Source organism: Leptodactylus fuscus, chromosome 6 (genome assembly GCF_031893055.1).
Source record: "Leptodactylus fuscus isolate aLepFus1 chromosome 6, aLepFus1.hap2, whole genome shotgun sequence".
In the NCBI taxonomy this organism is placed as follows: Eukaryota; Metazoa; Chordata; class Amphibia; order Anura; family Leptodactylidae; genus Leptodactylus; species Leptodactylus fuscus.
In genome coordinates this window covers 23,918,318-23,945,248 of record NC_134270.1, presented here as the reverse complement: position 1 = coordinate 23,945,248, position 26,931 = coordinate 23,918,318, and the positions used below count along the sequence as shown (strand labels likewise).

The 26,931-nt window shown below is 43.3% G+C and overlaps 1 protein-coding gene across 1 annotated transcript; it reads right to left on the bottom strand.

The window, feature by feature from the left end:
* Positions 1 to 865: 865 nt before the first annotated feature.
* LOC142210450 (actin-related protein 2/3 complex subunit 1A-A-like) lies at positions 866 to 23,221 on the bottom strand. The gene is made up of 10 exons (XM_075279583.1): positions 23,171 to 23,221; positions 20,650 to 20,726; positions 17,324 to 17,428; positions 16,822 to 17,044; positions 16,087 to 16,194; positions 3,430 to 3,636; positions 2,377 to 2,452; positions 1,880 to 2,073; positions 1,107 to 1,197; positions 866 to 1,027 (listed from the first exon to the last, which is right to left on the bottom strand). The coding sequence occupies exons 2-10, from the start codon at positions 20,711 to 20,713 to the stop codon at positions 1,022 to 1,024; spliced, it is 1,074 nt and encodes a 357-aa protein (XP_075135684.1). The 5' UTR covers positions 20,714 to 20,726; positions 23,171 to 23,221; the 3' UTR covers positions 866 to 1,021.
* Positions 23,222 to 26,931: the final 3,710 nt, after the last annotated feature.

The window sequence follows — 26,931 nt, the reverse complement described above, 5'->3', positions numbered from 1 at the left end:
GTGTCCAGAGTTACTGGTCTAGTCTATGTAGAGGTGTGGGGGTGTCCAGAGTTACTGGTCTAGTCTATGTAGAGGTGTGGGGGTGTCCAGAGTTACTGGTCTAATCTATGTAGAGGTGTGGGGGTGTCCAGAGTTACTGGTCTAGTCTATGTAGAGGTGTGGGGGTGTCCAGAGTTACTGGTCTAGTCTATGTAGAGGTGTGGGGGTGTCCAGAGTTATTGGTATAATCTATGTAGAGGTGTGGGGGTGTCCAGAGTTACTGGTCTAATCTATGTAGAGGTGTGGGGGTGTCCAGGGTGTTTGGATCAGTCTATGTAAATATGTGGGGGTGTCCAGGGTAACTGGATCAGTCTATGTAGAGGTGTGGGGGGGTCCAGAGTTACTGGTCTAGTCTATCTAGAGGTGTGGGGGTGTCCAGAGTTACTGGTCCAGTCTATCTAGAGGTGTGGGGGTGTCCAGAGTTACTGGTCCAGTCTATGTAGAGGTGTGGGGGTGAACAGGGTTACTGGTCTAGTCTATGTAAAGGTGTGGGGGTGTCGAGGGTAACTGGATCAGTCTATGTAGAGGTGTGGGGGTGTCTGGATCAGTCTATGTAGAGGTGCGGGGGTGTTCAGGGTTACTGGTCTAGTCTATGTAAAGGTGTGGGGGGTGTCCAGGGTAACTGGATCAGTCTATGTAGAGGTGTGGGGGTATCCAGGGTGTCTGGATCAGTCTATGTAGAGGTGTGGCGGTGTCCAGGGTGTCTGGATCAGTCTATGTAGAGGTGTGGCGGTGTCCAGGGTGTCTGGTTCAGGCCATGTAAAGGTGCAGGTGACGGATGGGAGAAATGACGCGGCTGACACACTGATATATGTAAACACGACTGTATTTCCTGTGTAATGGACACGGCTCACATGTGAGGAGGAAGTTAAAAGCTGCCAGGAATCTTCTTGACATTCACAACCACTTCACAGGCGTCTCGGGTTTCTCGCGGTCACACGTCCACATCCGCTGCAGTCTTTGCCAGACCCCAGGAAGCTGCTCAGTTCTGTATGAGAGAAAGCGCTAAAATTAACCCTCCCAGTCTCAAAGAGCGGCTGCGGGGCAAAAAAAGAAATACATCCCACCTGGCAGGACCAGATGACCAGGGCTCCGTCCATCCCGCTGCTGCTGAACGTGGAGATACTGCTCAGGTCCCTGTCCACCACTGACAACTGGCTGCAGGAAAGGAGAAAGGTTGTCAGGCCTCCGCCATGTCTACTGCTGACAATGTCTGAACGAGCCATCTGCCTTACTGTCAGTGCTAGCTGTCATCCTGACAGTTTGTTACAATGTACTAGTCCAGACAATTGTAAATTGGCCTATACAGTGCGGCTGCCATGAGAGGCTTACTGAGGGTTCCCTGCATGGATACACTGTAGCAAACCTTCAGCTGTGGGAAGTGTTAGGTTTAGGTTTTTGACTCAAGCAGAAAATACCGAAGGACCGAAACACAAAAGGAAATGCGGCAGAGGTCATAGGTACATGTTGTGCACCACTTTTATAAAGCACTCTCTGCAAGGGGTATAAAAGTATTGGCACGAAAAATGGTGTAAAGTAAGCCAACCGAGAGGTGTTAAATTTGTCACTCAGGAAAAGGCCAAATTTGTCGCCACTGGGACCCCCACTTATCACTGGAACCCCTCATGCCCCTGTGTGAAAGGAATGGAGGTCACTGCCAAAGATAGCGGAGTAGTGTGCAGCCTACACTTCATCCAGGGACCACTAAGGATCCCAGCGGTCACCCCTGTGGATTGGGGATACGAACAGCAGACTATTTAATCCTACATAAAAGTGGGCGAGCTCTTCTCTGTGGGGTCATATCCACAGGCTTGGACACTCTCCATTGTGTGCCACACACCTGATGCTGTTCTGGTGCAGGGTGCCAGGGTCAGAGCCCTCACTCTCCTGGGCGGCCTTTCTATCCAGGTTACGAAAATGCTGCATGGCGGAGGTGGCGGAGCGGGAAACTTGCTTCTCAGACTCCATTCTGCCCAGGAGCTCCAACTTCCCTGGGCCAGTGTAGGAAACCAGGAAAGGGGTGCAGTCATGTCCCTGCAGGAGAGGATCAGACACAGACATATCACACCAACATGATAGCATTGTTACAATGTGCCAGCCTAATCTGCACTGGCACCTTGTAACAGCCCCTCAGCATTAGTGGGATGGAAAGTCTATGAGACTCAGGACTGATCCCATGAGCCTCCATCTTATCATGTTTAGGAAATGGAGTAGGCTACAGTAGTTGCGGGGTTAAAGCCGGAGTGACCCGGAACTTTGTACTGATGTCACAGACAAGACAGAGGAGCGAATCCAAAATAGTGTCCGCGTCAGTGCCATTCCAGGAGATCGACTTACAGCCGCAACCAGCCGGCACTCATTCACAAATAGAACAGTCAGGAAGGGGAGACGGTCCGTCCGCAGCTCCGAGACCCTGCAATAGAGACGACAGGAAAGCTGTGAACAGGTGCCGGACCCCAGGAGCATGCCACCTGCTGCAAGAGCTCAGGGAGAGAGCGGTGGGCTACCCCCTACTAGAGTATTATAGGGAAATTACAGGACACCCCAATACTATAACATTATAAGGAGATTACAGGACACCCCAATACTGTAACATTATAAGGAGATTACAGGACACCCCAATACTGTAATATTATAAGGAGATTACAGGACACCCCAATACTGTAACATTATAAGGAGATTACAGGACACCCCAATACTGTAATATTATAAGGAGATTACAGGACAACCCAATACTGTAATATTAGGAGATTATAGGACACCCCAATACTGTAATATTATACAGAGATTACAGGACACCCCAATACTGTAACATAAGGAGATTATAGGGCACCCCAATACTGTAATATTATAAGGAGATTATAGGACACCCCAATACTGTAATATTATAAGGAGATTATAGGACACCCCAATACTGTAATATTATAAGGAGATTATAGGACAACCCAATACTGTAATATTATAAGGAGATTATAGGACATCCCAATACTGTAACATTATAAGGAGATTATAGGACACCCCAATACTGTAATATTATAAGGAGATTATAGGACACCCCAATACTGTAATATTATAAGGAGATTATAGGACATCCCAATACTGTAACATTATAAGGAGATTACAGGACACCCCAATATTGTAACATTATAAGGAGATTATAGGGCACCCCAATATTGTAACATTATAAGGAGATTATAGGACACCCCAATACTGTAACATTCTAAGGAGATTACAGGACGCCCCAATACTATATCATTATAAGGAGATTACAGGACACCCCAGTACAGTACCATTACAGGCAGATGCAGGATACCCATCACTTGCTGCAGTAAAGAGATACATTCCACACAATATAGTTACAGTAAGTGTCACATATTATGGGTTTCTCACTCTTTGTTATGTGCGGAGTCGGCTACGTTGGCACAACTGTTGTGATCAACCCAGGCCAGGCACTGACCACTGGGAGAGAAGCTGACTCCGTGCACCCAGCCGCCATTGTTCCCTCTCTCAAAAAGGAGCTCCCCAAAAGGCATCTTGGTTCCCCACAGCGTTGCACTTGGCTTCTCTTCAATTTCCTTCACATAAGTGGAGAAAATTCTAGAAAATAAATGATCAGAGACTTCACTTAAAGATGGTGTAATACCGTCAGTCATACTACAGGATCAGCCAGGAAACATACAGAGAATTCATATCACTGAATGAGCCAGAAATTATACAGATTAGTTATAATACAGAATCAGCCAGGAAACATACGGAGATCAGTCATACAACAGAATCAGCCAGGAAACAGAGATCAGTCATAATAGAGAATCAGCCAGGAAACATAGAGATCAGTCATACAACAGAATCAGCCAGGAAACATAGAGATCAGTCATACTATAGAATCAGCCAGGAAACATAGAGATCAGTCATACTATAGAATCAACCTGGAAAAAACAGAGAGCAGTCATACAACAGAATCAGCCAGGAAACATAGAGATCAGTCATACAACAGAATCAGCCCAGAAACATAGAGATCAGACATACTATAGAATCAGCCAGGAAACATAGAGATCAGTCATACAACAGAATCAGCCAGGAAACATACGGAGATCAGTCATACAACAGAATCATCTTGGAAACATATAGATCAGTCATACTATAGAATCATCCTGGAAACATAGAGATCAATCATACTATAGAATCAGCCAGGAAACATAGAGATCAGTCATACTATAGAATCAGCCAGGAAACATAGAGATCAGTCATACTATAGAATCAACCTGGAAAAAACAGAGAGCAGTCATACAACAGAATCAGCCAGGAAACATAGAGATCAGTCATACAACAGAATCAGCCCAGAAACATAGAGATCAGACATACTATAGAATCAGCCAGGAAACATAGAGATCAGTCATACAACAGAATCAGCCAGGAAACATACGGAGATCAGTCATACAACAGAATCATCTTGGAAACATATAGATCAGTCATACTATAGAATCATCCTGGAAACATAGAGATCAATCATACTATAGAATCAGCCAGGAAACATAGAGATCAGTCATACTATAGAATCATCCTGGAAACATATAGATCAGTCATACTATAGAATCAGCCCAGAAACATAGAGATCAGTCATACTATAGAATCAGCCAAGAAACACAGAGATCGGTCATAATACAGAATCATCCTGGAAACATAGAGATCAGTCATACTATAGAATCAGCCAGAAAAAAACAGAGATCAGTCATACAACAGAATCAGCCAGGAAACATAGAGATCAGTCATACAACAGAATCAGCCAGGAAACATACGGAGATCAGTCATACTACAGAATCATCCTGGAAACATGGAGATCAGTCATACTATAGAATCAGCCCAGAAACATAGAGATCAGTTATACTATAGAATCAGCCAGGAAACATAGAGATCAGTCATACTATAGAATCATCCCAGAAACATAGAGATCAGTCATACTACAGAATCATCTTGGAAACATATAGATCAGTCATACTATAGAATCATCCTGGAAACATAGAGATCAATCATACTATAGAATCAGCCAGGAAACATAGAGATCAGTCATACTACAGAATCATCTTGGAAACATATAGATCAGTCATACTATAGAATCATCCTGGAAACATAGAGATCAATCATACTATAGAATCAGCCAGGAAACATAGAGATCAGTCATACTATAGAATCAGCCAGGAAAAAACAGAGATCAGTCATACAACAGAATCAGCCAGGAAACATAGAGATCAGTCATACAACAGAATCAGCCAGGAAACATACGGAGATCAGTCATACTATAGAATCATCCTGGAAACATAGAGATCAGTCATACTATAGAATCAGCCAGGAAACATAGAGATCAGTCATACTATAGAATCATCCTGGAAACATAGAGATCAGTCATACTATAGAATCATCCTGGAAACACAGAGATCAGTCATACTATAGAATCATCCTGGCAACATATAGATCAGTCATACTATAGAATCATCCTGGAAACATAGAGATCAGTCATACTATAGAATCAGCCCAGAAACATGGAGATCAGTTATACTATAGAATCATCCTGGAAACATAGAGATCAGTCATACTATAGAATCAGCCCAGAAACATGGAGATCAGTTATACTATAGAATCATCCTGGAAACATAGAGATCAGTCATACTATAGAATCAGCCAGGAAACATAGAGATCAGTCATTCTATAGAATCATCTTGGAAACATAGAGATCAATCATACTATAGAATCAGCCTGGAAACACAGAGATCGGTCATAATACAGAATTAGCCTGGAAACATAGAGATTAGAGATGAGCGAACAGTGTTCTATCGAACACATGTTCGATCGGATATCAGGGTGTTCGCCATGTTCGAATCGAATCGAACACCGCGTGGTAAAGTGCGCCAAAATTCGATTCCCCTCCCACCTTCCCTGGCGCCTTTTTTGCACCAATAACAGCGCAGGGGAGGTGGGACAGGAACTACGACACCGGGGGCATTGAAAAAAATTGGAAAAAGTCATTGGCTGCCGAAATCAGGTGACCTCCATTTTAGACGAATAGTGGATTTCAAATCCGGGTCATATGAGAATGTGAACTTTGTGACTAAGAGACAGGGATAGCTGTACAGGCAGGGATAGCTAGGGATAACCTTTATTTAGGGGGGAATGTTATTAAAAATAACTTTTTGGGGCTCTATCGGGTGTGTAATTGTGATTTTTGTGAGATAAACTTTTTCCCATAGGGATGCATTGGCCAGCGCTGATTGGCCGAATTCCGTACTCTGGCCAATCAGCGCTGGCCAATGCATTCTATTAGCTTGATGAAGCAGAGTGTGCACAAGGGTTCAAGCGCACCCTCGGCTCTGATGTAGCAGAGCCGAGGCTGCACAAGGGTTCAAGCGCACCCTCGGCTCTGATGTAGGAGAGCCGAGGGTGCACTTGAACCCTTGTGCACCCTCAGCTCTGCTACATCAGAGCCGAGGGTGCGCTTGAACCCTTGTGCACACTCTGCTTCATCAAGCTAATAGAATGCATTGGCCAGCGCTGATTGGCCAGAGTACGGAATTCGGCCAATCAGCGCTGGCTCTGCTGGAGGAGGCGGAGTCTAAGATCGCTCCACACCAGTCTCCATTCAGGTCCGACCTTAGACTCCGCCTCCTCCAGCAGAGCCAGCGCTGATTGGCCGAATTCCGCACTCTGGCTAATCAGCACTGGCTAATGCATTGTATTGGCGTGATGAAGCAGTGCTGAATGTGTGTGCTTAGCACACACATTCAGCTCTACTTCATCGGGCTAATAGAATGCATTGGCCAGTGCTGATTGGCCAGAGTACGGAATTCGGCCAATCAGCGCTGGCTCTGCTGGAGGAGGCGGAGTCTAAGGTCGGACCTGAATGGAGACTGGTGTGGAGCGATCTTAGACTCCGCCTCCTCCAGCAGAGCCAGCGCTGATTGGTCGAGTTCCGTACTCTGGCCAATCAGCACTGGCCAATGCATTTCTATGGGGAAAAGTTAGCTTGCGAAAATCGCAAACTGACAGGGATTTCCATGAAATAAAGTGACTTTTATGCCCCCAGACATGCTTCCCCTGCTGTCCCAGTGTCATTCCAGGGTGTTGGTATCATTTCCTGGGGTGTCATAGTGGACTTGGTGACCCTCCAGACACGAATTTGGGTTTCCCCCTTAACGAGTTTATGTTCCCCATAGACTATAATGGGGTTCGAAACCCATTCGAACACTCGAACAGTGAGCGGCTGTTCGAATCGAATTTCGAACCTCGAACATTTTAGTGTTCGCTCATCTCTAATAGAGATCAGTCATACTATAGAATCAGCCAGGAAACATAGAGATCAGTTATACTATAGAATCATCTTGGAAACAGAGAGATCAGTCATACTATAGAATCAGCCAGGAAACATAGAGATCAGTCATACTATAGAATCAGCCAGGAAACATAGAGATCAGTCATACTATAGAATCAGCCCGGAAACATAGAGATCAGTCATACTATAGAATCAGCCCAGAAACATAGAGATCAGTCATACTATAGAATCATCCCAGAAACATAGAGATCAGACATACTATAGAATCAGCCTGGAAACACAGAGATCAGTTATACTATAGAATCATCCTGGAAACATAGAGATCAGTCATAATACAGAATCAGCCTGGAAACATACGGAGATCAGTCATACTATAGAATCATCCTGGAAACATAGAGATCAGTCATACTATAGAATCATCCTGGAAACATAGAGATCAGTCATACTATAGAATCAGCCAGGAAACATACGGAGATCAGTCATACTACAGAATCATCCTGGAAACATAGAGATCAGTCATACTATAGAATCATCCTGGAAACATAGAGATCAGTCATACTATAGAATCAGCCTGGAAACACAGAGATCGGTCATAATACAGAATCATCCTGGAAACATACGGAGATCAGTCATACTATAGAATCAGCCCAGAAACATAGAGATCAGTTATACTATAGAATCAGCCCAGAAACATAGAGATCAGTTATACTATAGAATCAGCCAGGAAACATAGAGATCAGTCATACTATAGAATAAGCCTGGAAACATAGAGATCAGTCATACTATAGAATCAGCCTGGAAACATAGAGATCAGTCATACTATAGAATCAGCCTGGAAACACAGAGATCAGTTATACTATAGAATCATCCTGGAAACATAGAGATCAGTCATAATACAGAATCAGCCAGGAAACATACGGAGATCAGTCATACTATAGAATCAGCCTGGAAAAACAGAGATCGGTCATAATACAGAATCAGCCTGGAAACATAGAGATCAGTCATACTATAGAATCATCCTGGAAACATAGAGATCAATCATACTATAGAATCAGCCTGGAAACATAGAGATCAGTTATACTATAGAATCATCCTGGAAACATAGAGATCAGTCATACTATAGAATCATCTTGGAAACATAGAGATCAGTCATACAACAGAATCAGCCAGGAAACATAGAGATCAGTCATACAACAGAATCATCCTGGAAACATAGAGATCAGTCATACTATAGAATCATCCCAGAGACACAGAGATCAGTCATACTATAGAATCATCCTGGAAACAGAGATCAGTCATACTATAGAATCAGCCCAGAAACATACGGAGATCAGTCATACTATAGAATCATCCCAGAGACACAGAGATCAGTCATACTATAGAATCATCCTGGAAACATAGATCAGTCATACTATAGAATCAGCCTGGAAACACAGAGATCGGTCATAATACAGAATCAGCCCGGAAACATAGAGATCAGTCATACAACAGAATCAGCCAGGAAAAAACAGAAATCAGTCATACAACATAATCAGCCAGGAAACATAGAGATCAGTCATACAACAGAATCAGCCAGGAAACATACGGAGATCAGTCATACTATAGAATCATCCTGGAAACATAGAGATCAGTCATACTATAGAATCATCCTGGAAACATAGATCAGTCATACTATAGAATCAGCCTGGAAACATAGAGATCGGTCATAATACAGAATCAGCCTGGAAACATATAGATCAGTCATACTATAGAATCATCCTGGAAACATAGAGATCAGTCATACTATAGAATCATCCTGGAAACACAGAGATCAGTCATACTATAGAATCATCCTGGCAACATATAGATCAGTCATACTACAGAATCATCCTGGAAACATGGAGATCAGTCATACTATAGAATCAGCCCAGAAACATAGAGATCAGTTATACTATAGAATCAGCCAGGAAACATAGAGATCAGTCATACTATAGAATCATCCCAGAAACATAGAGATCAGACATACTATAGAATCAGCCAGGAAACATAGAGATCAGTCATACTACAGAATCATCTTGGAAACATATAGATCAGTCATACTATAGAATCATCCTGGAAACATAGAGATCAATCATACTATAGAATCAGCCAGGAAACATAGAGATCAGTCATACTATAGAATCAGCCAGGAAAAAACAGAGATCAGTCATACAACAGAATCAGCCAGGAAACATAGAGATCAGTCATACAACAGAATCAGCCAGGAAACATACGGAGATCAGTCATACTATAGAATCATCCTGGAAACATAGAGATCAGTCATACTATAGAATCAGCCAGGAAACATAGAGATCAGTCATACTATAGAATCATCCTGGAAACACAGAGATCAGTCATACTATAGAATCATCCTGGCAACATATAGATCAGTCATACTATAGAATCATCCTGGAAACATAGAGATCAGTCATACTATAGAATCAGCCCAGAAACATGGAGATCAGTTATACTATAGAATCATCCTGGAAACATAGAGATCAGTCATACTATAGAATCAGCCCAGAAACATGGAGATCAGTTATACTATAGAATCATCCTGGAAACATAGAGATCAGTCATACTATAGAATCAGCCAGAAAAAAACAGAGATCAGTCATACAACAGAATCAGCCAGGAAACATAGAGATCAGTCATACAACAGAATCAGCCAGGAAACATACGGAGATCAGTCATACTACAGAATCATCCTGGAAACATGGAGATCAGTCATACTATAGAATCAGCCCAGAAACATAGAGATCAGTTATACTATAGAATCAGCCAGGAAACATAGAGATCAGTCATACTATAGAATCATCCCAGAAACATAGAGATCAGACATACTATAGAATCAGCCAGGAAACATAGAGATCAGTCATACTACAGAATCATCTTGGAAACATATAGATCAGTCATACTATAGAATCATCCTGGAAACATAGAGATCAATCATACTATAGAATCAGCCAGGAAACATAGAGATCAGTCATACTATAGAATCAGCCAGGAAAAAACAGAGATCAGTCATACAACAGAATCAGCCAGGAAACATAGAGATCAGTCATACAACAGAATCAGCCAGGAAACATACGGAGATCAGTCATACTATAGAATCATCCTGGAAACATAGAGATCAGTCATACTATAGAATCATCCTGGAAACACAGAGATCAGTCATACTATAGAATCATCCTGGAAACATAGAGATCAGTCATACTATAGAATCAGCCCAGAAACATGGAGATCAGTTATACTATAGAATCATCCTGGAAACATAGAGATCAGTCATACTATAGAATCAGCCCAGAAACATGGAGATCAGTTATACTATAGAATCATCCTGGAAACATAGAGATCAGTCATACTATAGAATCAGCCAGGAAACATAGAGATCAGTCATACTATAGAATCATCTTGGAAACATAGAGATCAATCATACTATAGAATCAGCCTGGAAACACAGAGATCGGTCATAATACAGAATTAGCCTGGAAACATAGAGATTAGAGATGAGCGAACAGTGTTCTATCGAACACATGTTCGATCGGATATCAGGGTGTTCGCCATGTTCGAATCGAATCGAACACCGCGTGGTAAAGTGCGCCAAAATTCGATTCCCCTCCCACCTTCCCTGGCGCCTTTTTTGCACCAATAACAGCGCAGGGGAGGTGGGACAGGAACTACGACACCGGGGGCATTGAAAAAAATTGGAAAAAGTCATTGGCTGCCGAAATCAGGTGACCTCCATTTTAGACGAATAGTGGATTTCAAATCCGGGTCATATGAGAATGTGAACTTTGTGACTAAGAGACAGGGATAGCTGTACAGGCAGGGATAGCTAGGGATAACCTTTATTTAGGGGGGAATGTTATTAAAAATAACTTTTTGGGGCTCTATCGGGTGTGTAATTGTGATTTTTGTGAGATAAACTTTTTCCCATAGGGATGCATTGGCCAGCGCTGATTGGCCGAATTCCGTACTCTGGCCAATCAGCGCTGGCCAATGCATTCTATTAGCTTGATGAAGCAGAGTGTGCACAAGGGTTCAAGCGCACCCTCGGCTCTGATGTAGCAGAGCCGAGGCTGCACAAGGGTTCAAGCGCACCCTCGGCTCTGATGTAGGAGAGCCGAGGGTGCACTTGAACCCTTGTGCACCCTCAGCTCTGCTACATCAGAGCCGAGGGTGCGCTTGAACCCTTGTGCACACTCTGCTTCATCAAGCTAATAGAATGCATTGGCCAGCGCTGATTGGCCAGAGTACGGAATTCGGCCAATCAGCGCTGGCTCTGCTGGAGGAGGCGGAGTCTAAGATCGCTCCACACCAGTCTCCATTCAGGTCCGACCTTAGACTCCGCCTCCTCCAGCAGAGCCAGCGCTGATTGGCCGAATTCCGCACTCTGGCTAATCAGCACTGGCTAATGCATTGTATTGGCGTGATGAAGCAGTGCTGAATGTGTGTGCTTAGCACACACATTCAGCTCTACTTCATCGGGCTAATAGAATGCATTGGCCAGTGCTGATTGGCCAGAGTACGGAATTCGGCCAATCAGCGCTGGCTCTGCTGGAGGAGGCGGAGTCTAAGGTCGGACCTGAATGGAGACTGGTGTGGAGCGATCTTAGACTCCGCCTCCTCCAGCAGAGCCAGCGCTGATTGGTCGAGTTCCGTACTCTGGCCAATCAGCACTGGCCAATGCATTTCTATGGGGAAAAGTTAGCTTGCGAAAATCGCAAACTGACAGGGATTTCCATGAAATAAAGTGACTTTTATGCCCCCAGACATGCTTCCCCTGCTGTCCCAGTGTCATTCCAGGGTGTTGGTATCATTTCCTGGGGTGTCATAGTGGACTTGGTGACCCTCCAGACACGAATTTGGGTTTCCCCCTTAACGAGTTTATGTTCCCCATAGACTATAATGGGGTTCGAAACCCATTCGAACACTCGAACAGTGAGCGGCTGTTCGAATCGAATTTCGAACCTCGAACATTTTAGTGTTCGCTCATCTCTAATAGAGATCAGTCATACTATAGAATCAGCCAGGAAACATAGAGATCAGTTATACTATAGAATCATCTTGGAAACAGAGAGATCAGTCATACTATAGAATCAGCCAGGAAACATAGAGATCAGTCATACTATAGAATCAGCCAGGAAACATAGAGATCAGTCATACTATAGAATCAGCCCGGAAACATAGAGATCAGTCATACTATAGAATCAGCCCAGAAACATAGAGATCAGTCATACTATAGAATCATCCCAGAAACATAGAGATCAGACATACTATAGAATCAGCCTGGAAACACAGAGATCAGTTATACTATAGAATCATCCTGGAAACATAGAGATCAGTCATAATACAGAATCAGCCTGGAAACATACGGAGATCAGTCATACTATAGAATCATCCTGGAAACATAGAGATCAGTCATACTATAGAATCAGCCAGGAAACATAGAGATCAGTCATACTACAGAATCATCCTGGAAACATAGAGATCAGTCATACTATAGAATCATCCTGGAAACATAGAGATCAGTCATACTATAGAATCAGCCAGGAAACATACGGAGATCAGTCATACTACAGAATCATCCTGGAAACATAGAGATCAGTCATACTATAGAATCATCCTGGAAACATAGAGATCAGTCATACTATAGAATCAGCCTGGAAACACAGAGATCGGTCATAATACAGAATCATCCTGGAAACATACGGAGATCAGTCATACTATAGAATCAGCCCAGAAACATAGAGATCAGTTATACTATAGAATCAGCCCAGAAACATAGAGATCAGTTATACTATAGAATCAGCCAGGAAACATAGAGATCAGTCATACTATAGAATAAGCCTGGAAACATAGAGATCAGTCATACTATAGAATAAGCCTGGAAACATAGAGATCAGTCATACTATAGAATCAGCCTGGAAACATAGAGATCAGTCATACTATAGAATCAGCCTGGAAACACAGAGATCAGTTATACTATAGAATCATCCTGGAAACATAGAGATCAGTCATAATACAGAATCAGCCAGGAAACATACGGAGATCAGTCATACTATAGAATCAGCCTGGAAAAACAGAGATCGGTCATAATACAGAATCAGCCTGGAAACATAGAGATCAGTCATACTATAGAATCATCCTGGAAACATAGAGATCAATCATACTATAGAATCAGCCTGGAAACATAGAGATCAGTTATACTATAGAATCATCCTGGAAACATAGAGATCAGTCATACTATAGAATCATCTTGGAAACATAGAGATCAGTCATACAACAGAATCAGCCAGGAAACATAGAGATCAGTCATACAACAGAATCATCCTGGAAACATAGAGATCAGTCATACTATAGAATCATCCCAGAGACACAGAGATCAGTCATACTATAGAATCATCCTGGAAACAGAGATCAGTCATACTATAGAATCAGCCCAGAAACATACGGAGATCAGTCATACTATAGAATCATCCCAGAGACACAGAGATCAGTCATACTATAGAATCATCCTGGAAACATAGATCAGTCATACTATAGAATCAGCCTGGAAACACAGAGATCGGTCATAATACAGAATCAGCCCGGAAACATAGAGATCAGTCATACAACAGAATCAGCCAGGAAAAAACAGAAATCAGTCATACAACATAATCAGCCAGGAAACATAGAGATCAGTCATACAACAGAATCAGCCAGGAAACATACGGAGATCAGTCATACTATAGAATCATCTTGGAAACATATAGATCAGTCATACTATAGAATCATCCTGGAAACATAGAGATCAGTCATACTATAGAATCAGCCCGGAAACATACGGAGATCAGTCATACTATAGAATCATCCTGGAAACATAGATCAGTCATACTATAGAATCAGCCTGGAAACATAGAGATCGGTCATAATACAGAATCAGCCTGGAAACATATAGATCAGTCATACTATAGAATCATCCTGGAAACATAGAGATCAGTCATACTATAGAATCAGCCTGGAAACATATAGATCAGTCATACTATAGAATCATCCTGGAAACATATAGATCAGTCATACTATAGAATCATCCCAGAAACACAGAGAAGTCATAATACAGAATCAGCCCAGAAACATACAAAGATCAATCAAACTATAGTATCAGTCAGAACACATTCAGAAATCAGACATAATAGACAAAGCATGCAGAAATATACAGAGATCAGTCATACAACAGAATCATCCAGGGATCATACAGAGATCAGTCATATAAGAGATTCAGCCAAGAAACGTGCGTAGCTCAGTCATACTACAGCCAATAGATGCCAACAATCTTTCCATGCTACAGAAGGTATATACAGTATATCCAAAAATGGGCAATCTTTACTGACTACGGTGATCCTTTGCAACATTTTCTTGACTATGGTCTTATACCTGTTTAGGTAATGTATGTGTTGTATACATTGGTATATTTTTATTCACCCTACAGAGAGGAATTGCATGTGGTCTGTGTGGGGGTGACAGGCAGAGTGCTGGAGTCCCAATATATCATCCCCAGATTTCTGACATACGTGTGGTCCAGAGCAGGTCTTGAGTAGGCCTCAGCCCCAGATGTGGGTCCTGGGCTCGTTACTAGGCCATAGAAGGCTGCAATTCAGGGAAGATACTGGGAGCTAGAAGAAGTGCCTGGGTCTGTCCTGACACACACAGAGTCTGGTGAGACTGTATTGTGCTCATTTTGTTTATTCAGGTGGTTGATAGTAAGCCACCCAGCCATACTTATTGTTTAGTTAGTGCTCGGACGAGCAGGGTGTCGTTTCACATTCTTCTGTCTGAAGTTAAGGCTGTAATTTATTTTGCTCATTGTGTCCTTGATGTGAAGGTTTATATATTTTGCTGTTTTTTCTAAATAAACCTGTTTGCTACAGATTTTGTGTCCCTGTCTCTGACTGGTTGGGTCTGCACCACTGCTGCTACCGAGGGGCATAAGATATAAGACTTCTATATTTTTCTGGTCTAGGTCATTATGCCACCCTATGCCTGTGACTATAATGTGCGTGTGACATGATGACAATCGGACCAGTGGTGAGCAGCGTGTTCAGGTACTGACCGTGACCACTCCTATTACAGGAACCTCAAAGGCCTCACAACAGATGTCACTTTCAGCAATTAAATAGGTTATTTCTCCGTCCTCGTCATTTTATGAAAAGGAAGTGTGTCAGAGCCGCGAGTCTCAGCATATTTATCATCATGTATGACAGTTTTATGGCCTACATACAGGCTGCAATGTGTGTCGGGGAGAAGCTGGCGTAGATCTCATTCTTGGTCCATGGAGTGACGGAGGACGTGCTTCTTTTATGGTGAATCTGCGCCAGAATATAGTGGCGATACTCGTGCGGTTTCGCTCGTCCCCCTTCAGTGGCATGGTACTGTGATACATCGTTTTATCTAAATTTGTTGTTTCATGTTCTGTCTTTGTACTGTGACACCACTAGGTCCATAAGACACAAGGCGAGGGAGAATAGGTGCTTGCAATTATGGCACCCACTACGCCGTCTATATTATTTCACGGGACTGCTTATAAATGTTCTCAATCCAGATGATCTGTGAAGTCAATAAAGATTGCCCATTTTGAATATTATTTGGATGTCTAGAGTAATTTTGTATAGTTGATTGTTAGACCCTGAAGTCCAGCACTTCCCTACCCCCACACCGGTCAGTACCTGCAATGGAAGTCACAGCTGCCAGCAGCTAACAGGATGTTGTTTGGGTGCCAGGCCAGGCTGAGGACAGTGGAACGAATAGATTTCTTAATATGTTTGCTGATCCACCTGTTTATGTAAGGCAAGTAGACACGCGAACCCATCAGTCAGTCCAGAGACCGAAAATAATGCGGAAGATTTAGGGTTAATGCAGAAGTCAAGCACCTTAAGATATGACCCCGAGAAGACCTCAAAGATGAACTTTCAGATGATCTGAGTGTTACTCTTGGAATTGAAGGTGGAGATGAACTGACGGGGATCAAAGCCGGAAGCTCATAGATGACTGCAGAGATGATCCAAAAGATGAACCAAAGATGTCCCAATAGATGTAGAGATGTCTCAAGAAATGACCCTCAGAGATAACCCAAGAGATGAGGAGAACAGAGATAACCCAAGTAATGAACCAGAGATGTCCCATGAGATAAGGCTTTAAGAAGTTTAAATACAACACTAAAACATCGTCATAAACCCAACACTATGAGAGGAGTGAGATGACCCAAGAGCAGAAGCCCACATAATGTGCCAATTCATGACCCATGAGATCAGGAACCTCAGGGGCAAGGTCAAAAATGACTACAGAGAAGACCCAAGAGATCAGTACAGATGACCCAAGCGATATGTGATAATGCAAGTGAGCACAGAGATCAGTAGACAAGAGACCATAGTGCAGTATCATTGTCCTTGTCTTATACTCACCAGTCATTCTCCTTCTCAAAGTAACAGATGGAAATAGTCTGGGAGCCACTGCCCACCGCAATCTTGTTCTCCTGGGGTGACCACTTGACACATGTTGCAGCTCGGTTGATTCGCAGCAGGACAAGCGTTGGCTTCCACACTCCGTCCCTGAGGTTCCACACATAGGCATTTCGGTCCACAGCACACGTCACAATCTGATTGGAGTTTGGAGCCCAGTCAATCCCTGGAAGATAGGAGGAACATGAAACGCCATGTCTATGGTCCCTGACAGTCCTCCACAATCTGAGCAGCTCTCAATATTAGTGTTCCCTTGTTACATTCAACTCACATAGAAGGTGGTAGATTGGATCTATGACTTTACGTAACTTTCTTTATGGCTGCCTTGTCGACATCATTGTCAGGTGTTATGAGCGACCCCTACCTCATGAACGGTATGATATATATAGTGTCCATGGTGTATCCCTCCCTCCACATGTATACACAACTGGCTCCCCATCCTCACCAGTGATCCGGCCGTTGTGTTCTCGCAGCTCATGGATCAGGCTCCATGTGTCGTCCACCTTCTGGTAGATTTGTACAAGGTGATTATTGGGACTGATGGCGACTTCTACACAAGGAAGGAAGAATCAACATAGTTTAAATACAACACTGGTGGTACATTGTCACAAATCCTAGGACATAAGAAGTTTAAATACAACACTGGTAAATTGTCATAAACCTTAGGCTATGAGAGGAGTGAGGTGACTATAGAGAGCAGGGGCCCACATAATAACCCAAGAGCTGACCCATGAGATCAGGAACCTAAGACATGAGGTCAGAAATGATCACAGAGATGACCTAAGTGATGACAGCAGAGGTAAGTCAAGAGATCTGAAGCCCAAGTGAGGAGCTCCAAGATGAATCAAGAAATGACCACAGAAATGACCCATGAAAAGACTGTAAGGACAACCCAAGAGATCATAAGCCTAAGTAAAGAGCAAATAAATGACTAGAGAAGGCCCAATGAACTCCAAGGCGATAAAGAGCCTTAGAAATTAGGTCATAAATGACACCAGAGATGACCCAAGTGATAGACACAGACGGTATCTCAAGTGATCAGAAGACCAAGTGAGGAGCTCCAAGATGGCCCAAGAAATGACCTAAGAGATCAGGAGCCTGAGTAAAGAGCACAGAAATGACCAGAGAAATTACCCAATAGATGGTCGAAGAGATAAAGAGCTCAGAGCCCCAATGAGGAACTATGAGGCGATCCAAGAAATGACCAAAAAGATTAAAATAAAATAATGACCCCAGAAATGGCCTCAGAGAAATGAAAGCAGAGATGATCTCCAAGATCAGGACCTGAAATGAAAAGCTCTGAGCTGATCCAGAAAATGACCTCAAAGATGTCCTAAGGAATAAATGCAGAAAACTTTTCTTTTTATAGGTCAGGACTTGAAGGGGCACTAAGTCTTCTTGTGTAGACTGCCTTTATATGGAGACTTAAAGGGCTTGTCCAGGATAAATTAAAACTTTAACCCTAAACTACACCCCCTCCCCCTACCTAACCATTAATATACTCCATTTAAAAATGCCCACCAGTTCTCCTCTCTCCCTCCGCCCATCCCCCTCATACTCTCCAACGCTGACTTCTTCTTCTGCTGGCCATCGCTTCCTTCACGAGGGAGTCGGAGACAGCGCCTGAGCAATAGAATGCCGACAGAAGCAAAAATTTATTCCATTGCGCATGCGTCGCTTCTGCCGGCGTTCTATTGGGCAGGTGCCAGTTTCGGACCCAAGTGAAGAGGCAGAAGAGGGGACAGCGGCATCCCAAAGTCATCTCCAGGACGAGAAGACAGGTAAGTATGATGGGGTGGGGAGGGGATTGGGGAAATGAATTAGTTAGGTAGATAGGGGTTGTAATCCGAGGGCAAGCTAGGGAAACGGGGAAGAGGGAGTGAGGGAGGAAGAGAAAGGGGAGATCTGAATGAACTGCAATGCATCATGGTAGTTGTAGGCTAGAACAGCAGGAAGCTACCCATGTAAACAAATGCAGAGGATCCCAGGAGCTCCCAGAGAAAGCCAGAAATCACTCAAAACACTGCTAAAGGTATTTGGGTGCACTTATTTACTCATTAATAGCACTAACAGAATTATATTAAAATAAGTTTTTTGCCCTGAAAATCCCTTTAATATTCTATTTTTTTAAAAAAGGAAAACCCTTTAACCCTAGAACGCATGACGTTAAAAATACATAAATTTTAACGTATTGGGGGCCTTTTATCCCCCATGCAAATAATATAGAAAAACACACTTAAATTACTTTCACAAGTTTATTTCAAAATTGTAAATTGAAATCTGAATAGTGGGCAAAATTTTTATTATAATGGAGCAAAAAGTTAAGCATGCAGGCCTAAAAGGCCCCAGGTATGCGTTCTAGGGTTAATTACAGATGGTCATGAAATACTTACAGGAAGCATGTGACCCCCCCCCCCCAATTGTCAAGTACCAGGATGACAGAGAGCTGTGAGATTGGATGGCTGTGCTCTACCTAACCCAGTGATGTCACAAGCAGTCAGATCGACACCACATGTGCATACCTCCCAACCGTCCCGATTTCCGAGGGACAGTCACGATTTGGGTGACATGTCCCGCAGTCCCAGTTGGAGGGAGGTATGTTCTGAGTTGAACACATATGCGGCTGAAGCAAGGAGCTGACACAGGTCAGCTCCTCGCTTCGCCGCTGCGCGCCTCTCTCCCTGACACAAATGCGGCTGAAGCGAGGAGCTGACCTGTGTCAACTCCTTGCTTCGCCGCTGCCACCGGTCTCGCTGACAGTTATGCGGCTGAAGCGAGGAGCTGACCTGTGTCAGCTCCTCGCTTCGCCGCTGCCGCCGGTCTCGCTGACACATATGCGGCTGAAGCGAGGAGCTGACCTGTGTCAGCGAGACCGTCGGCAGCGGCGAAGCGAGGAGCTGACACAGGTCAGGTCCTCGCTTCAGCCGCATATGTGTCAGCGAGAGAGGCGCGCAGAGAGCGGCAAGGGAGCGGAGGAGAAGGTAAGTTTAATGTGGAGGTCGTGGGGCAGATGAAGGAGAGGACGGCATGACACTGGGGACAGAGATGGAGAGGACGGCATGACACTGGGGGCAGAGATGGAGAGGACGGCATGACACTGGGGGCAGAGATGGAGAGGATGGCATGACACTGGGGGCAGAGATGTGGGGACATGAATCTGGGGGCAGAGATGGAGGGACATGAATCTGGGGGCAGAGATGGAAGGGGGACATAAAACTGGGGGCAGATAAAGGGTGTATATGAAACTGGGGGAGAGATAGAGGGGGGACATATAATTTACGGGTGACTGTAGGAGGATTATACTGTGTGCGGGCACATGAAAAATTAACGAGTGGGTGGAGTCAACACAAAAGTAGGGGGAGCTAAATTTTCCGCGGCGCGCTTAGCGCGCCGCACATTTTGTCCCTCTTTCAGTTCTTCAAAAGTCGGGAGGTATGCATGTGTCAGGGTGTTGCTTAAAGCCGAGTCCACACGGGGGGGGGGTTTGGACTGGATTTTGAGGCAGAGACCGCCTAGTCAGGAGGGAGTGTCGCGCCGCATTACGCCTCAAGAAAGGGTTGTTCCTGGTCACGGAAAAAGGAACCCATTGAATTCAATGGGAGGCGTTTTTTTTAGTCTGATTCTGACACGGATTCAGAACCCGTGAACCCAGCTGTAAGGAGCTCATCAGTATCACTCAACCTCCCAATTATAAGGCAGGTGCACTTACTTTTGCTCTTGCAGTGCATGCAGTACACACCCTCTGCAGCAAATATATATCCTAATACTTACGAGATCGATCCTTGTTCCAAGCATGACAAGATATAGGATCTGTGCCAAAACTATAGAATGCCATGAGTCTGTGGTCACTGCAAAAAACACAGAAGTAAGAACACTGACAAGCACACCAGGATAGCGCCGTATCCTCCATGTTTAGACACTATATACGCATGGGCTCTCTGATCACACATTTTTCTTGGATACACTATGTAATGGACAACAGCAGGGACCAGAGGTCCGTAACAGAAGTTCTGCGCTCTATGGTAATGAAGCTGAGACACAGGTTGAGGAGTTGAAGACCTTTTTATTGGAGTAGGTAATAAACAGTACTGCACTACGCCTTTTGGGCTATGAGTAAGCCCTTTATCAAGTGCAAAATGACAGGATCATGGGGGGCAAGTAAAAAAAGAGTTATATCTTTTATATATATATTTTAAAGCCCACACGCAATATTTGACCCTCTTTTATCCTCCCACCCCCACACAAAGCAGTGGGCGATATTTTTTACTCAGCTGTCCACACTCCAGTCCTGGCTCCTCCAGGGTGTGCTGTAGGTGATAATGAAGAATCCCGGGACGCTGTTCATAGCGCCGTGACGTCAGTGTAGCGTCGCCTAGAGGAGACCGCGGGGGGCAGCCAGGACAGGAGCATGGACAGGTGAGTAAAAATTATCAGCAGCTCTTTATTTCAATAAAATAATTAGCTGCTGACGTGTGTCACCCAAAATGTCTTGGCATGTCACATGGCTATGCCAAATGAGTACAAAATTAGGTAACCAAGGAAGTAAGCCAAAATAACCAGAGATACACCAGATAAGCAGACAGGTTGTGTTCCCAGAACCTAACCACAATCAATAGCAGGTATCTGAGTAGTCTCAGGGCAGAGTCTAAATACCCCGCCTCAGCTCAGGATCAGACAGTATGGCAGCACTGTGGTGGGCTCAGTGTCTCAGAGCTCTGACCGGCTGCAGACCCAGCCAAGGTTTGACTTGTGAGCATGGCAACCTTAAGGAGACAGCTGTGAGGACTGCTGCACTGAAAAGTATGATAGATGCTAGTAGGGCTCGGAGATTAATCAAGAAATACCCAAAACTTAAGATCGATCAGAACTGATATGGACACTGCACAGTACCACTTCTCTTGTCCAGTATACTGGGTGTAATTATCAGTATCTCCTATTATTCTGTATATATGGACAGTGCACAGTACTACTTCTCCTGTATTGTATACTGGGTGTAATTCTCAGTATTGGCTCTTATTCTGTATATGGACACTGCACAGTACTACTTCTCTTGTCCCGTATACTGGGTGTAATTCTCAGTATCTGCTCTTATTCTGTATATATGGACACTGCACAGTACCACTTCTCATGTCCAGTATACTGGGTGTAATTATAGTATCTCCTATTATTCTGTATATATGGACACTGCATAGTACTACTTCTCATGTCCAGTATACTGGGTGTAATTATAGTATCTCCTATTATTCTGTATTTATGGACACTGCACAGTACTACTTCTCATGTCCTGTATGCTGGGTATAATCCTCAGCATCTGCTCTTATTCTGTATTTATGGACACTGCACAGTACTACTCATGTCCTGTATGCTGGATGTAATTCTCAGTATCTGCTCTTATTCTGTATATAGACACTGCACAGTACTACTCATGTCCTATATACTGGGTGTAATTCTCAGTATTGGCTCTTATTCTGTATATGGACACTGCACGGTACCACTTCCCTTACCCTGTATACTGGGTGTATTCCTCAGTATCTGAGACTACTACTAGTTGTAGCTGATCTGTCCATTATGATTCCAGTGTTTTGTCGTTGCCTTTCCTAAAGCTTTCTTTTACAGTGTATATTGGGTGTTAGGGTTGGCAGATTTCTGCCGCGGTGCGAGTGGCGGTTTGGACAGGGTTTTATCTCCCTCCATTAAGTCTCAGATCATGACAATTCTCTTGTTCTGTTGTGTTTGTTGTCCATATTGTCTTTCATGTTTTATTAGATTTGTTTCTTGCATCTTTTCTGATATGTTTTCCACTTTTATATCAAGTAAAAAAAAAAAGCTGCAGATCTCTAGAGAGGTTGTTGGTGTAATAATCTGCAGGATATACTGTATATCTCTATGTATCTGTCATAAGGTAGATGTTCTGCAGATCTCTAAAAAGGTCAATGGTATAATAATCTGCAGGATATATCACTATGTATATGTGAGGAGGGAGAGGGAGCAATGTTCTACAAATCTCTAGAGAGGTCAGTGGTGTAATAATCTGCAGGATATATATCTCTATGTATCTGTTATAAGGTAGATGTTCTACAAATCTCTAGAGAGGTTGGTGGTGTAATAATCTGCAGGATATATCACTATGTATCTGTGAGGAGAGAGCAATGTTCTTCAGATCTCTAGAGAGGTCAGTGGTGTAAAAATCTGCAAGATATATCACTATGTATCTGTCAGGGTGTAGTGGGAACAATATTCTACAGGTCTATAGAGGTCAGAGGTGTAATAATATGCAGAATATCAGACCTACCTGATGATAAGAAGCAGGGAATGATATAGATATGGCTCAGGCTCCGATGTAATCTGGGTGGGGGCACTCAGGTATTCACTTTGCTCGGGGCTCAGGTATGCAGGGGGAGGAGGGACACAGCCCTGTGGATGAGATCTGTAAGGGGGGGAGCTGATCACAGTAGTAAGATATACATGGTGCAGAGCAGCATATAATATAAATATATAGGGAAAGTACAGGACATTGTTTCCTATATACAACCGAAGTTCCAAAAAAGTTGGGATTCTATGTAAGATCTAAAGAAAACAGGAATTAAATAATTTGGAAATCTCATCTAAGCATATTTTATTCGCAACAGAACATAGAAGACATATCAGGAAGTGAAAGTTACACAACAGAAAATACCGTAGATCACATATAAGAATGTGAAAGTTACACAATAGAAGACATATCAGAAGGTGAAAGTTACACAATAGAACATAGATCACATATAAGAAGGTGAAAGTTACACAATAGAAGACATATGAGAAGGTGAAAGTTACACAATAGAAGATATATGAGAAGGTGAAAGTTACACAATAGAAGATATATGAGAAGGTGAAAGTTACACAATAGAAGACATATGAGAAGGTGAAAGTTACACAATAGAAGATATATGAGAAGGTGAAAGTTACACAATAGAACATAGATCACATATAAGAAGGTGAAAGTTACACAATAGAAGACATATGAGAAGGTGAAAGTTACACAATAGAAGATATATGAGAAGGTGAAAGTTACACAATAGAAAATATATGAGAAGGTGAAAGTTACACAATAGAAGATCTATGAGAAGGTGAAAGTTACACAATAGAAGATATATGAGAAGGTGAAAGTTATACAATAGAACATAGATCACATATAAGAAGGTGAAAGTTACTCAATAGAAGATATATGAGAAGGTGAAAGTTACACAATAGAACATAAATCACATATAAGAAGGTGAAAGTTACACAATAGACGATATATGAGAAGGTGAAAGTTACACAATAGAAGATATATGAGAAGGTGAAAGTTACACAATAGAACATAAATCACATATAAGAAGGTGAAAGTTAGCATTTTTTCCATTTCATTTGACAATATTAACTATTTATACACTTATAACAGTAGACAGTATTTATACACATAGACAGATCAAAACATTGATAAATCAACAAGGAAGAAAGAAGTTTGATTGGGTCGCTGCAGGTCCAGGAAAATGGATTTATTCAGCTTCAGCACGACGCACGTTTCGCAGATTCTCTCCACTTCATCAAACTCATGGAAACAAACTAGTATTTCATCTTTTCCACAGAACACAAGCTTGTTTTACAAAATCCCTTTCCAGGTTACAGTTCCTCTGGGTACGGACATACCGGCCAGAGGCAGGGGCTCCAATGTAAAATCTGTATTTGGGCCCCTGTCTACTTTGTGTTATTTAGAATATTGCTATATTTTATGTGGCAGAGGCAGAGGACACATAAAATCTTGAAAAAAGGATAGAGTTGCAGAAGAGGGACTGTGTGATATCGGGGGACTTGAATAGCCCAATGAAAAGATTAACATAACTGTAACATCTCTGCCTGTTCAGGTCACTGCGCCACCCTCTGCTCGCATGCGGCGGTGCAGGAGGCGTGTGCAGTTTAGTTCCTTGCTTAGAGTTTTTGGTTGCACTGTGTGAACACGGCTCTAGTTCTTTAATTGAATTTGCAGCACACCCGTCTTCTGCCCTTGTCTGCCTCAGTCCATGAAGTAGTTAAATTTTGTCTTGCCTGTGATTGACAGCCTGCCTTCCTGTCAGGTCCAGGACGGGTTCTTCCTTCCTTATTTAGTCTTGGCTCACATTCACACTGGTGCCTGTTATTGCCTCGTGCTTGCTGGCTTTCTCTTGCTGTTATTTACTTGTATTCTTATCCTGACCTCTGGCTTCCCTACTGACAATTCTTTTGGACTCTGATTTTGTCTCTGCATCGCTCTACTGTTACCGAACCCTGGCTAGCTGACCTCCCTTTATTGTTGTTTGTCTTGTCTGCATTTTGTGTATCACATATATAGGTAGGGATCGTCTCCAAGTTGCCCCCTATTACATAAGATAGGGCCTGGAAAGAGTAAGGGACAGTGGGGGGCTTCAGCTTAGGGCTCACTGTCTCGTGTGCCCCTTCCTCCAGCAGCTACTGGGGAATTGTCATCTAAGCAATTCCCTAACAATAACTTGGAGTTTCCAATGCGCAGCCCCTCAGCTCAGGATTTATATTCCTCATAGGTCAACTGGTCAATTGGCGGTTCAGGAAATCTTGATTAATTCAAAAACTCTTCCTGTATGATAAAATTAATTGTTAACACCATAAGACAGGGGCATAATATATACAGTACAGACCAAAAGTTTGGACACACCTAATTCAAAGAGTTTTCTGTATTTTCATGACTATGACAATTGTAGATTTCCACTGAAGGCATTAAAACTATGAATTAACACATGTGGAATTATATACTTAACAAAAAAGTGTGAAACAACTGGAAATCTGTCTTATATTCTCGGTTCTTCAAAGTAGCCACCTTTTGCTTTTATTACTGCTTTGCACACTCTTGGCATTCTCCTGATGAGCTTCAAGAGGTAGTCACCTGAAATGGTTTTCCAACAGTCTTGAAGGAGTTCCCAGAGATGCTTAGCACTTGTTGGCCCTTTTGCCTTCACTCTGTGGTCCAGCTCACCCCAAACCATCTTGATTGGGTTCAGGTCTGGTGACTGTGGAGGCCAGGTCATCTGGTGTAGCACCCCATCACTCCCCTTCTTGGTCAAATAGCCCTTACACAGCCTGGAGGTGTTTGGGGTCATTGTCCTGTTGAAAAATAAATAATGGTCCAACTAAACGCAAACCGGATGGAATAGCATGCCGCTGCAAGATGCTGTGGTCACCATGCTGGTTCAGTATGCCTTCAATTTAGAATAAATCCCCAACAGTGTCACCAGCAAAGCCCCCCCACAGCATCACACCACCTCCTCCATGCTTCCCGGTGGGAACCAGGCATGTAGAGTCCATCCGTTCAACTTTTCTGTGTCACACAAAGACACGGTGGTTGGAACCAAAGATCTCAAATTTGGACTCATCAGACCAAAGCACAGATTTCCACTGGTCTAATGTCCATTCTCTGTTTTCCTTAGCCCAAACAAGTCTCTTCTGCTTGTTGCCTGTCCTTAGCAGTGGTTTTCTAGCAGCTATTTTACCATGAAGGCCTGCTGCAAGTCTCCTCTTACCAGTTGTTGTAGAGATGTGTCTGCTGCTAGAACTCTGTGTGTGGCATTGACCTGGTCTCTAGTCTGAGCTGCTGTTAAAGGGATTCTACCATTAAAACGCTTTTTTTTCTAGGTAACACGTCGGAATAGCCTTTAGAAAGGCTATTCGTCCCCTACCTTTGGAAGTGATCTCTGCCGCGCCGTTCGTTCGAAATACCGGTTTGCTAATTAGTTCTCTCGCAGCGATGGGGGCGTCCCCCAGCGCAGGAGATGCGATGGAGGCGTCCCCATTGCTGCTCGACAACTTACTCCAGTGCTGCCTCTGTCTTCTTCTGCATCCTCTCCTTCCTTCTTCGGCTTGACGTCGGACGCCTGCGCAGTACGCTCTGTTCGGCGAACTTTGCCGAACGTACTGCGCATGCCCGCTGCCATAGTGCCGACACCGCAAGTTCGCTTCATTTCTTAAAGTAATGATGGCCACTGGTTTTTCTTTACTTAGCTGCTTTTTTCTTGCCATAATACAAAT